At 38.1% G+C, this 13231-nt stretch overlaps 2 protein-coding genes and 1 pseudogene across 3 annotated transcripts in view; 1 reads left to right on the forward strand and 2 right to left on the reverse strand.

Moving 5' to 3' along the window:
* Nucleotides 1-1272, reverse strand: part of LOC101311846 (TMV resistance protein N-like) — a 6755-nt gene extending 5483 nt beyond the window's left edge. The window contains exon 1 of the mRNA XM_004295863.1: nucleotides 770-1272. Coding sequence (XP_004295911.1) covers nucleotides 770-1272 — 503 coding nt within the window. The remainder of the gene's footprint in view (nucleotides 1-769) is intronic.
* Nucleotides 1273-2469: 1197 nt separating this feature from the next.
* LOC101312139 (TMV resistance protein N-like) lies at nucleotides 2470-7252 on the reverse strand. The gene is made up of 7 exons (XM_004295864.1): nucleotides 6570-7252; nucleotides 6300-6483; nucleotides 5841-6164; nucleotides 5385-5780; nucleotides 5113-5283; nucleotides 3930-4877; nucleotides 2470-2652 (listed from the first exon to the last, which is right to left on the reverse strand). The coding sequence occupies exons 1-7, from the start codon at nucleotides 6767-6769 to the stop codon at nucleotides 2470-2472; spliced, it is 2406 nt and encodes an 801-aa protein (XP_004295912.1). The 5' UTR covers nucleotides 6770-7252.
* Nucleotides 7253-7783: 531 nt separating this feature from the next.
* LOC101312428 lies at nucleotides 7784-11119 on the forward strand (annotated as a pseudogene). Its single transcript, XR_184385.1, has 3 exons — nucleotides 7784-8534; nucleotides 9943-10624; nucleotides 10965-11119. The product of XR_184385.1 is annotated as an uncharacterized LOC101312428 (transcript).
* The last annotated feature ends 2112 nt before the right edge of the window (nucleotides 11120-13231 follow it).

Genomic DNA, 13231 nt, shown 5'->3' on the forward strand with positions numbered 1-13231 from the left:
ATAGTTACATAATGCATCAGCAGAAAGAATGATTTAGTCTGATACATATATTACAATTCATACATAGTTACTACGGCAACATTAGTAATCAAGAGAACATATGCATTAGACTTGATGGATCATCTGTACTGTTCACATGTATTCACATATACTTATCAACATAAAGTTTAAACGTCAGGCAAATAGATTTTGAAGAATAAGAAGCAATTTATATGAAAACAACGTTTGAGAATATCATTTCAGTATGTAAAACAGTTCACTGAGATGCATCATGTCCCAGAATTCTAAATGTAATGAAATAACTCATACACCAATCTAATATCTGAGCATAGTTGCTCTGATACCAATTGTTAAATTTCAATAATGCAGTTAAACATAAAACTTAAGATTCTATGACAGATTTTAGATCAAATGTACAAGTGACAGAAATATTAACTTGGTTGGTTCATGTTTGTTTCCATCTCAGTCTTCTCCTAGATTCACTTCTTGATATTCTCTATTTGCTTGATGGGACAAAATGAATGAGAATGTAACAGTGCTCTAGCAGGGACCTAAGATTGCTTTATATAGACAGCAGATTGCAACTGTCATTTACAGTTACTTGGCAGTTCCCTGTCTAACTGTTTCTTGTCCTAATCCAATCTTGTATTAATGATATTACTTTGAATTTTGAATTCAAAACAGATGTTTATCTTACATTAACTGAATCGATTAATTTAAATGTGTAAAACATTACATTAGAAATTCAATATCAAGTTTAAAAGTTTACTTGCTGATATACAAAGTATATAAGCCTAGTTCCATATTCAGTAGGATTAATAAGCTAATATAACAGTTTATGTCATCAATGGACTTCTCATGCTTTGCAAAGGCTTCAGCGAAGCTCTTCCTTTGATTCCGTACATCAGACGGATCCACATCAAAGAAAACTGGAAGAATTGTGCTTTCCTGCGTTTCCCTGGATTCGACAATTTTTGCAAGCTCATCCAAGCACCAGGTGGAAGAAGCATAGTTTGGCGAGAGAACAACAATCGCAAGACGTGATTCTTCGATTGCGCTCAAGAGTTCTGGAGATATAGTTGCTCCTATTTCAATCTCTCGGTCGTCCTTGAAAGTTTTGATGGCTTGCCAGTACTGCAGTTCGTGGTACAAATGGGATATGAAACCCTTGCGGGTGTCTTCACCCCTAAAATTCAAAAACACATCGTATTTCCATCGAGGAGCCGATTCAGCTGAATGAAAAGATAATGCTCTTAGGGTGCTCAACGTCATTGAAAACCCACAGAAAAAGAAAACCAGAAAAGCAAGAACAAGAAAGAAAGAGAGCGAAATACAGAAACAACTGCAAATTCAAACATCCAAAGACGAAGAACAGAGTAGAATAATACTAATAAAGAGGGCCGGCAGTAGCAGACGTTTTGTTTCGCAAGTCATTGTCGGATTTCGATTAAGTCCAGAAAACACTACAAAACAACGCCGGCCGATCATTTTGCTTCTGGTCTCACAAGTTTTATTTTTTTATTTCATTCCTATTCTTTTTGTCTCTACACTAGATAAATTTCCAGGAACCTCCAATGCTATTGCATATTACATATCACTCTAGTTCGTATATTTGTTGACTTATTGAAATATTAAATATATGAACTGAGTTTATTGCATGTAATAGATTGAAGATCGAATTGCATGTATGTAAATACCTCGAAGGGAATTAGTTAGCCTGAAAACAAGAATATGAACACAAGAAATGTGGCCACACAGATGCATTTGAAGATTACTAGAAACTTGACCATAGATTAGATCAGGAAATGCCTTAGTAAAACAAGATAAATACATCTAACCCTACGCCTCCTACCTACCCATGCCTTTATCTTATGGCGCAGTACTATCATTTCCATATTTTGTTGCTAACAGAAAATATAATTCCGGAATACAGAGACAAGATGGAATGATATGCAATATTGCAGAATAAATATGAATGGTATAGATTAAGAAAGTGTTTTGGCATACATACTTATAAGTCATACATGGTTACCAATGTACTGATAACTATGATACTTCATAGGCATTAGGTATAAACATTGTGTAGAAGAGAGAACAGAGTAATGAGCTGGAAAGAGGAAATAAGGTGATGGTCCTAGACTTCTGCTTACACACGCAGGACACTACAACTTGCACCAAGAATTTACTATCACGTGGTAAGAATCAAATGGAGCAACAGAAGGAAAGGATTGAGGAATATTGAAAAATAGGAATGAAGCAATTCCAAACCAATCATAGCAACATTAACAAAGTTTACACAAATTTAATTATTTTGAAGGCTTTGAGCCGCACATAAAGGCAATTCCAAACGTAGGGCTTTCACATAAATATAAAATAGATGGACTGGGTCAATGGAACCCACGTCAAACATAACTATCTTTATCAATCACAAAAACATACCTCCCAGAAGAACGATTAGTATCTGGTATCTCATGCCTTGAGTCTTTTGAAGATTGATTCTTTGCCAGAGCTACCACTTGCCATTTCACTCGGACTTTCTCCTTCCTCTGCCTCCTCCGAGTCACAATATTCACGACTCCTCTTCATGATGTTGGTTGGTGGATTGAGCAAGTTTTTCATATCTTGCTCGTACAACAATCGGGCTCCACACCTCTTCACACAATTCGGGCATGGAATACAAGGACGACTCCAAGAATGACAATACGCGTCGAAACAGAGCAGCTTGTTGTAACCCAAATTAGATCATGAGGCATAAAAGCCACCCAAAGATGATCTCCCATCATACGCCTTAGAATTGTTAAATGCATAGAGTGTTTTTCACGAATCGCAGGTGATAAACATTCGAAAAAGAAATAGTTAAAGTCAAGAGTTTGAGGTTATTTCTGATCGGCAAAAACAACATAAAACACAATGCCCATCCACTCTGATTTACATGATTCCCGATTCGGAGGCAGCTCCACAGTCAATGAGCCTCCCTCTCTTTGAATATCAAACCACTTTGAAATTCTACTTCCTGGACTTATAATATCGAAAGAATCAAATCTTGGAGAGATTCCCTGTGTACGAAAGGAACAATTATACACTTTGAGTGAGGAGAGAGAGAGAAAATAGAGAAATTTTATATACACTATCCCTAATTACATACACAGCCGTTAATACACCACATATTTAATTTCTCATTCTAATATTCTACTAAATACACAACCCCAACCCCAAGTGCCCAAAATATTCTTAATCTAAGAAATTCATGAAATATCATATTAATTAACTATATTAAGACTATTATTGTGTGATTAGTATAGACTAATATAAATTGGCAGTTTGTAGATGTTCATATTTACTACTTTTGTAGACTCTAGAGAAATGCTTACGGATTTAATGTTCCTTTCAAATCCTTACACATAAAGTTCATATCAAGATGAATAATATACATACCTCAACAATGTTTGGGTAAAAAAAGAAGAAGATGAAATATAATGATTAGAAGTTCATATAAGAATTATCTCGTTTAGCAAACTTCTTTGCAAAATTTGTATTTACTTTAATATTTTTCAAAATTAGTTTCAGATTTTAAAATTTTATTTTGTTCTATATTTTCACTTTATTAGTTTCTAAAAATAAATATTTTCACTATATAAGTTTCCAAAAGTAAGATTTTCGTTTTTAATTTTTATATATTTTCACATTAGTATAGTTTCCATCTTCTCAAAAACATTATTAGTTTCCAAATACAAGTTCTATGTTTCTAATATTTTGATTTGTTTATATATTCATAATGTATATATATATATGACACATGTCTCTTTTAGTCATTTAAGATTACTCGAGATATAAATGTAAGTGGGAGGTCGTGAGTTGAATCTTGTTGTAACATTTCAGTTGTTTGTATGAATAAAAAAAAAAAAATGTGAGGGATGAATGTAACATACCTGAGCAGCCAATCTCCTTAGCAATGAAAATATTCCATTATTCAAGCCTTCATTGTCGATCAATCCAAAGCAATTCACCGTAGTTAAACGAACGAACTCCAAATTGGTGGATGTGCCCTGCTGTGATGGTTCTGACAACTTTTTTAAGGAATCACATTCGTCTGCAAGTACTTCTAATTCCCTATTTGATGGGAGATCCGGTAACTGAGAAAGTCTTTTGCACCCCGTCAAATCAATCAACCGAAGCTTAGAAAGGCATCTAATACTTGCAGGAAGAGTAAAAAAATTATTTCCACCAAGATCCAAGTATTGTAGAGACGGCAAGCAGTAGCCAAAATCATCCGGGAGAACTCCTTGACTAAGATTACAATCAGTTAGACTTAGCAACGTCAAAGACGGTAAAGCCCTTGGAGATGGCGACGCTAAGCACAAAGGCTTGGGACTTTTTCTTTTGAATAAGGACGAAAGCTTATTTCTCACAGATAGTTTCAAACACATTGTCTCCTCCGTACTTTCTACAAATTTCTTCAGTTTTGGGCATCCATCCATATGGAGAATTTTAAGAGACTTCAGTTTAAAAATTGAGGTACCCGGTATACGCTGGAGACTTTTGCTTTTATGTATATACAAATACTTAAGACCAACTAGATGTTCAATTGATGAAGGTAGTTCCTCACTTGCAGTCCCAGCTACGTTAAGGCGTTTCAAATTTTTCATTCCTTCTCCAAATTCTGGAATCTTTACTTTTGAGCAGTAAGAAAGGCTGAGAACCTCGAGAGAATCCATTTCAATCTTACCTGGGAAGCTCTTCAGATTTTTGCACCGATGCAGTATCAACTGTTTAAGCTTTTTTTGGACTGCAATGGATGGATGGACCTCAACTAAAACCTCACAATCTGCACGAATCAACTCCTTAAGATTCGGAATACTTGTGAAATCTGGGGTCTTCTTCAAGTTTTTGGAGTCTTAGAGATCCATATGTTTCAAATTAGGCAAGTCCTGTACAATGCATGGAACAAATAATTACCTATGGGAAAACCTAAAATTTTATGTTGAAGTAGAAAACATGATCAACATTGTTACATGTCTTCCATTCCAAAGCCGAACAAGTTTGCTTCTATGCATTTTAAGTTCAGCAAGTAAATTTGGTCAGAAACTTGCTGGAAGAGACTTAGAAGGATACCAATTCCATTCGAGTATTATCAATGAATTTGGGGCCTGAACTAATTATTAAATTATCAAATTCAAGAAACCTCAGTTTGAGCATGTTAGAGAAGCATTCAATATTCCAGTTTGAATCTGCCTCTTCTAAACGAGGTAAACATAAGCTGATGCCTTTGATTGCTTCTGTTCCCTGATATAAATTCAGAATAAAGGAAAAAGTTAACTCCACACAGATCATATATATATATAATGCTAAAACCTAATTTTTTTTTTTTACTTTTAAATTCTTACCGTATTTCTTGTGAATACATGAAATATATCATTATGATGGCACAAACGGCTGTAAAGACCGGGCTCTTCAGGATCAAGAGAGTCCTTACGAACAATTTCCCATGTCATTTCTTGTACCAAACCATGCATCCCAACATTGTTATGGTGATCAACAGTTAAGAGAGATTTCTCAATGAGAGCATTTATCACAATAAGAAAATTAAAGCCATAACAATATTCTAGCAGTTCTGTAACTCGCCCCTTCTTCAGCCCCTTGTAGAAGAATGCAATGTCCAAGAAAATCTTCTGTTGCGAATCATTCAGAGCATCATAACTTAGTTTGAGCGAATCAAAAATTGTCGGATTAGGAATTCTCTTTAGTGACTCCAATGTACTATTCCATTCATCTAGATTTCTCTAATACAAAGACCTTCCCAAAGTTTTAAGAGCTAATGGAAGCCCTTTGGCATAATTTACAAAACACTTGGAAAGCTCTAAACACCTTTCCTCTTGCTGGTCTTTTCCAAAGGCTTTGTGACTAAAGAGCTCAAGAGCTTCACTGTTTTTTAACCGCGGTAGCTCGAATGATAATTCTATACGATGCTCGGTGAGGTGACGTATATCTCTCGTTGTAACTATGATTCTGCTTCCCTCACTGAACCAAGATTTATCGCCGGCCAATTTTTCTAGGTGGTCATAGCTATCAGCATCATCTACAACAAGAAGAACCTTCTTATTACGCATACATTTTCTAATGAAAAGGGTTCCTTTGTACTCATCCCAAACTTGCGAAACATTTTCCTTCAAGACAGGGAAAAGAACCCCGTTTTTGAAAATTCACTAGCTGACCATGAGACTTCCTGACATCAGCCAAAAACTGAGCCACTTTTGGAAAATTTTCTCGTACACTAGCTTAGCAAGGGTAGTCTTACCCACCCCACCCATTCCCCATATTCCTATAAATCGAACATCCTTTTGCGCAAGAGCTAAAAGCAAACCCATTTGCCCAAGTCTAAAATCCATTCCGACTAACTTTTCTTCCGAACTGTACAATGTGATTGTGGGACGAACTTTCTCCCACACACGTTTCACTATGTCTTCTATAAGCACACGTTCATATCTAAAACAGAAAAAATAGACAAATATCAGTATATGTATATGCCAGAACATTGCTAATTTGATATGGAGTGAAGTCGTAGTGCTTACGTATAATTCTCTTTAACCCATCCAGAGAGATTGGCCACTTTTCTTAAAGCTTGTCTCCACCTCTCCACTTTCTTTAGGTCCATACTGAACTTCACTTCATTCTTAGCAAACGCTTCAGCAAAGCTCTTCCTTTGATGTCGAACGTCAGACGGAAGCACATCAAAGAAAACCGGCAGAATTCTTTTATCTCCGGGTTCCATGGACTAGATGATCTTGGCAAGTTCATCCAAACACCAAGTGGAAGAAGCATACTCGGGTGAGAGAACAACGATAGCGAGATGCGAATGTTCGATGGCGCTTAATAGCTCCGGAGAGATCTCAGATCCGATTTGAAGCTCTCGGTCGTCCATGAAGGTCTTGAATAATTGAGAGAACTCCAGTTGGTGGTATAAATGGGAGATGAAACCCCAGCGCGTGTCTTGACCTCTGAAACTCAAGAAAACGTCGAATTTCCAACGGGGTGGTGGTTCAGCCCAAGCATGAGCTGAGGAGTAGGCTCTTTGCCGTCTTTGGGTGCTCAAAGCCATCCGAAAACACCAAGATCAAATATCAAGGTTTAGGGAAACTGGAAGAGAAAAATGAAAGCTGGTTGCAGAAGAGTGAATGGCCGCAAAGTGTACCGCGTAGTAGACCGCGTCTTATTTAATTTTCCTGTCTTCTCGCCTTCCTGAGTTGTCGGTCTCAAAAAAAAGAAAAAAGAGTTGTCATCCTAGGCGTAATGGTGGCGTATACTTCGGTCCAAGAGTTAACGACGTCGTTTCTCAAGACCGCTATAACACGGAATAGGGCTCCTTGATCAATCAGTCGTTTATTTATTTTTCCATAAATCACTAGCACTAGTTAATTATTAAACGCTTGCTATCCAGAAATTCGTCTCTCCCACCGAGGTTCGTCTGTGAAAACCCTAGAATTCACCTCTCATCGTAAGGATTATATTTTTTATTAGTTTTGTCGAGGAATTTTTACATTGGTAAACATTCTAGTGATTCTACGTGCTCTCAATCTCTCATCAATCTGAATAAGATATTTTGCTTAAATTTTTAGGCGATCATATGTATAACTTGTCCTCCCTTGATGTTCAATAGGGGCTAGCTTTTCATTCAAGTTCTTTATTATTATTATTATTATTATTATTATTATTATTTTGTGTGAAATTTATGATCATTCTGAATAGTTTGTTAATGTTTAGGGTTTGATCTCGGAACAATTTCAAGATGCCGGCCACCGCAGGTAGGGTTCGCATGCCGGCAAACAATCGGGTACATAGTAGTTCTGCCCTTCAAACTCATGGTATATGGCAGAGTACAATTGGGTATGATCCGTATGCACCTAAGCCGACTTTGTCAAACTCAAACACAAAACCAGATACCGATCAGAATCCATATGCTAACTACCAAGGCCTTCTCCAACTCGCTCGTTTAACCGCGCCGAGTGCTGACGTGGTTCGTGGAGCGTGCAAGAGGTGCGGCCGGGTTGGCCACCTCACCTATCAATGTAGGAACTTTCTGAGTGTTCAGGACAACGAGAAGGAGGATGACCCTGAAGCTACTCAGGCTGATGTTGCTTCTCAGTTGGGTAAGTTGAAGGGGAAGCTCGGTAAGGCGAAGGAAAAAGATGTTGTGAAGACTGATAGTGAGGATGAGGAGGACGACAGTGAGAGTTCAAATTCCGACTATGATTCCGATATGAAGAGGCTCATTGATCAAAGATGTGGGAAAAAGAGTGTTCGAAAAGATAAGCTGAAGAAGAAGAAGAATAGGGGCTCAGATGTTGATGGGTCAGATACAGACTCTGAGGAGAGGAAGAAGAAGAGAGGAAGGTCAAAGAAGAGGAGAAGCAGAAAGAGGAAACATGATGATTCAGACGATTCCGAGAAAGATAGGAAGAAAAGAAGGAAGAGTAAAGGGAGAAAGAGGGATGAGTCCTCGGATGAGGATGGCAAACGACGTCAACGACATAGGAAGAGTATAAAGTAATTGAATGGGTAGGGTTGCTAGCTAGGGCTGTGCAGGTTTATGGAAATTGAAGTTTGTAGCTAGTAATTGACTAGGGCTGAAGGGTTTGGGATTCTTTGTCATTTTCTTCTGTTGGACAAAATTACAAGCAAAAATATATTATTAGTTTGGGAACTCTGATGCAGTGATGCTATTGTTTTCAATGAGTTCAATCTGCATTATGAACTATTGGCTTTGTTGATTCTAACTCTAAAGGTTTGTTTTCATCTAAAAAAGAAACTCTAAAGGTCTGTTAAATTTCCAAACAAGTTATCCTTAGGTTACAAGCATCTTCCTATAATAACAAAAAAACAAAAAGATCGAACAAATTTATTACAAACTGAGTCAAGTATCTCATATTTCACATACATAAAAGCGAAAACTCAATTTAGACATATTCACAAAAGATCGAGAAAAAAGCCTCAAGACATTAAGATTTTATCAAGATAGTCACTGACTTGTGATGTCCATGTAGCTAGCTACGCCCTCGAGGGATCCTAGTAACCAAAATTAAAACAAAAAAATAACAATTAACTAAATAATTAGCTAGCATGATTGCATGAAAGTGATAAAGTTCTTTGTGAAATTGTGTCTGTGACTCTGTATGTATATTTGGAGTATGTAGTAGCTAGACTTGAGCACGACAAAGCGGACAGTGGCTTGCCTTGCTTAGCCATTCATCAATACATGATCGGTGAAATGTATGCTTACAGCTGACGAGCAAGCGACAGACTTCCCCGTTCTTAAACTTCTTCAAGCAAATCGCGCACTCGTTACAGTCGAAATTAGTACCACTGCAGCTTTCTCCAGAATGCGCGAAGATTGATCCTGCGGTTTGCAGCCGCTGTGTGTTTGTTGCTGCACTAGCATCTGCTGCTTGACTAGAATTATTAGGAGGCCGCGGTGGTGCTTGACAATACAGAATATCAAGCATCACGCCCACGCCTAGTATTATACCAAGAATCATTTTAATGTACGCATCCTGCTCCATGTGTTTGATCACATTATGGTCGGCGTTATGGGGTGTATGATCGAGTAATAGAAGAATTGTAGAGTTATTATGTAGTATGTCGAGCAAGCATGAAATATGCAAAACTGGACCCGGTTCTTTTAAAGAATCTGGACTCCTTAAGCTCCCTGCAAAACTGGTTTGTTTATAGGGTTTTAGAAACCTTTGTCTAGTCTGATTAGGTTTACAAACTCTTTGATATATTTTGGTCTGACACGGTTTCTAAATACCGTTGGATAGGGTTTAGATTTTATTTACAAATTAGAATCCTAAAATTACAAATAATAATATTTCACGAGACCAAACCAAACCAACCGAAGACAGAGAGAGAGAGAGAGAGAGAGAGAGAGAGAGAGAGAGAGAGAGAGAGAGAAGAAGAAGAAAGAAAAGTAACGTAAACTACCTAACCTGTACTCGTCGTTCTCTCTCTCTCCATTTCTATCCCCAAAAACTCTAGACACCAGCTTCAAATCTTGTCAGCTTTCCCGTCAGATCACCCCAGAGGCCTCCCTCTCATTTCCCAAACGGGTCATACAAACCAAGGATGGTGTGTTCTGGGTATTTGGATATGGTTCACTTGTGTGGAACCCTGGTTTCGAGTACGACGAGAAAGTGATAGGTTTCATCAAGGACTACAAGCGTGTCTTTGATCTGGCTTGCATTGATCATCGGGGTACACCTGAGCACCCTGCAAGAACTTGCACGTTGGAACACCAAGAAGGGGCTATTTGCTGGGGTGCTGCTTATTCTGTGCTAGGCGGCCCTGAAAAGGAAAGACTGGCTATGGAGTACTTGGAAAAGAGAGAATGTGAATATGATGCAAAGACTCTTGTGAACTTTTACAAGGAAGGGGACTTCTCTGATGAGCCTTCTTTGACAGGAGTCATTGTTTTCACATCTACACCAGACAAAGAATCAAACAAGTATTACTTGGGTCCTGCTCCACTGGAGGATATGGTAAGACAACTTGCGACTGCTTCTGGGCCATGTGGAAACAACAGAGAGTACTTATTTCTGCTGGAAAAGGCTAAACTGGAGAACCCCTATTTGCAGTCCACACTATCGTCCTGCTTTCCATGTGGATAACACAAAGCATGAATAAAGTGACATCTTGAGTGGTGACAAAGCCAAAAGCAAAATCAGATTGATTAGACAAGAGAAACAGCCCATCATTATCAATCCAATGCATCTGAGCCCCTTCAAAACCCGGACTAAGTTTCCCAAAATGTCTAACACTAGCCAGGCAGGTCTCCGAGGAGAGGAGAACAGACAACAATATGAAGCCTATGACATGAATCATGTTCCTACCTCCCATAGCTACTCTAAGAACCAGTATTGAGGTAAGATTTTGACAATCAAAGATTGAAGAAGACAACACAGCCAACCAAATAGACATATTGGACATCTAGAGGATTATATTATAGAGCTTGCAAATGAGGTGAGGAATGTACTTGGAATTGTTGGGAAGAATTCCAAAGGATAAGAAGTCCCACATTCCAGCCATTCAAGTGCGTCCCCTTCCTGAAGCCATTGCCATGGACTCGTAACATCTGATAGTTGAGGAAAGAAGAACAATCAATTTGTGGAGTTGAGGAGCCTGTGCCAAGGGACGATCAGTTTTATCTTTAGTTTGATTTCACAGCATACAACCTTTCTCTTTGATGATCAGGGAAGCCATCTAACCTCATAGGTATTAGGTTTGAGGTGCGGCAAAAGCTTTGGTTTGGAATTGTCAGGAATGAGGATCACTAACAGCTGTTCTTCTTTTATGTTTGTTTCTTTTTCAAACGATATGTAATGTAACAGTCTCGATGAGTTTAATTTACAAAACGTTTCAATGAAAAAAAGAGTCTTTTTAAGTGTTTTTTTTTCTTACTCAACTTAGGTATTGATCCATTATTTAAAAATAAATATGGTCAGATCGGCTGTCCTTAAGCCTCATCAATTATTAATGAAACCAGGAAGGGGGCATGTATGTATTTGATCATAAGAGAGAGAGATTTATCAATTAATCAAGACTTGCTTTTTAATTTGTACAAGAACGTCCTCCAATTAGTTTCTGATCGATAAGAGTAATTGGAGGTTAATGTCCTCTAATTAGCTTCTGATAGCAGACACTAAGGTCATCTCCAACCGATGTGCTAAATTGCCAAACAGTGGGATTATAGCACACTTTCATCTTCAATCAATGAGCTAAACTGCAAAAGAGCTAAAAGAAAGAGCAAAAGTGCTATCTGGAAAGCCAAGTTTGACCTACTGAATGACTCTTTAACACAAGCCATGTGGTAACAGTCCATTGGCTAGGTGAGAACTGCAACACTTTTTCTCTAAAAAAAATACTCATGTGAAGAATCTCACACTAAGATCATTCCTGTTTTTGACTTAGGGAAGTACATGACTTTATACAAGATGATTTATTTATTTTTGAAAGAGTCAGTTACGACTTTCATAAATTTGGGTAAAATGAAGATTTGAAATAATCATTACATACTCTACCGCTATCATCTACAGATAGACAAGTAGTTGTGAGACATATCTCACCTAATACATAGGATAGACTACCTTTTAGTATTCGTACTCATACTCATAAAACACCCTAGGTCTATAATCCTAAATGGTGAACCCACAGGAAATAGAACATATTCCCTAAAACATAGAAGCATAACAAACATGCTATAACGTCCTACAGAATAAGCCCGTAGGAAATAGAAAAAAACTAGACAAACTAAAATAATATAACTAATCTAAATACCCAAAGGCAGACGAATTGCAAAAAGGCCCAAAACCGCAAGACCCATCAGGTAGATGTCGGCCAATCCACCACTATCGCCTCCGCCGCTATGCGAGTCATCTAGCCGCCACAAACCCGCCCTTCCACCACCACCACCAGCATCGTACTCAAAGCTGCTTCAGCCTCAACCGTCAACAACCCCAAGCACCTCAAGTAGTGCCGTCACAAAACAAGCCTTTGTAGAGAACACCCATCCCAATCTAGATTCAGCCATCCCTCACTTGCGCCGCCGGAGCAACCACAGCCTTGTCTGGCTAGAATCCAAATCAGCAAATCGCCGGTCTTGAGAACACGCACACCCCCTTCATGCTCATCCTTGCCAAATCAGATCAGATGACAATCTTGGGCAAAACCTACTCAACAGTCACCCAAGGACGATGGAAGCAATAGAAGCTTGAGTCCCGTCCGGCAGTCACCTCAGAGGGCAAGGCCAAAGACCGCCTCGGGCGTCGCCGGCCGAGATGGTGAGATGGAGGTGAGCCGATGTGCTCTTAGGGTTTTCAGTATCTATCACTTTATTTCTCTTTTAATTAATTTTATGATTTATTCTTCTTTTGGTCACAACAATCTACAAAGATTATAATTTACAATAACAAAAGTTTGTAAATAAGATAGTCTGAACGCACATGTACATACTTAGTTCGGACGAATGTTTTATTATAATTAAATAAGAAAAAAAGGTAGATAATATATGAAAAACAATAAATATATTAAAGTGCTATGATTTAGCACTAATCGGTTAAAGACGATGAGTGCTATTTTGATTAAAGTGCCAAATATATGTGCTAAAACTGAGCACATGTGCTATTTTTAGCACTTTCGGTTGGAGATTGCCTAATGTTACCAGGGCCTAACTTGAGATTTTAAG

Source organism: Fragaria vesca, linkage group LG3, assembly GCF_000184155.1.
Source record: "Fragaria vesca subsp. vesca linkage group LG3, FraVesHawaii_1.0, whole genome shotgun sequence".
Lineage (NCBI taxonomy): Eukaryota > Viridiplantae > Streptophyta > Magnoliopsida > Rosales > Rosaceae > Fragaria > Fragaria vesca.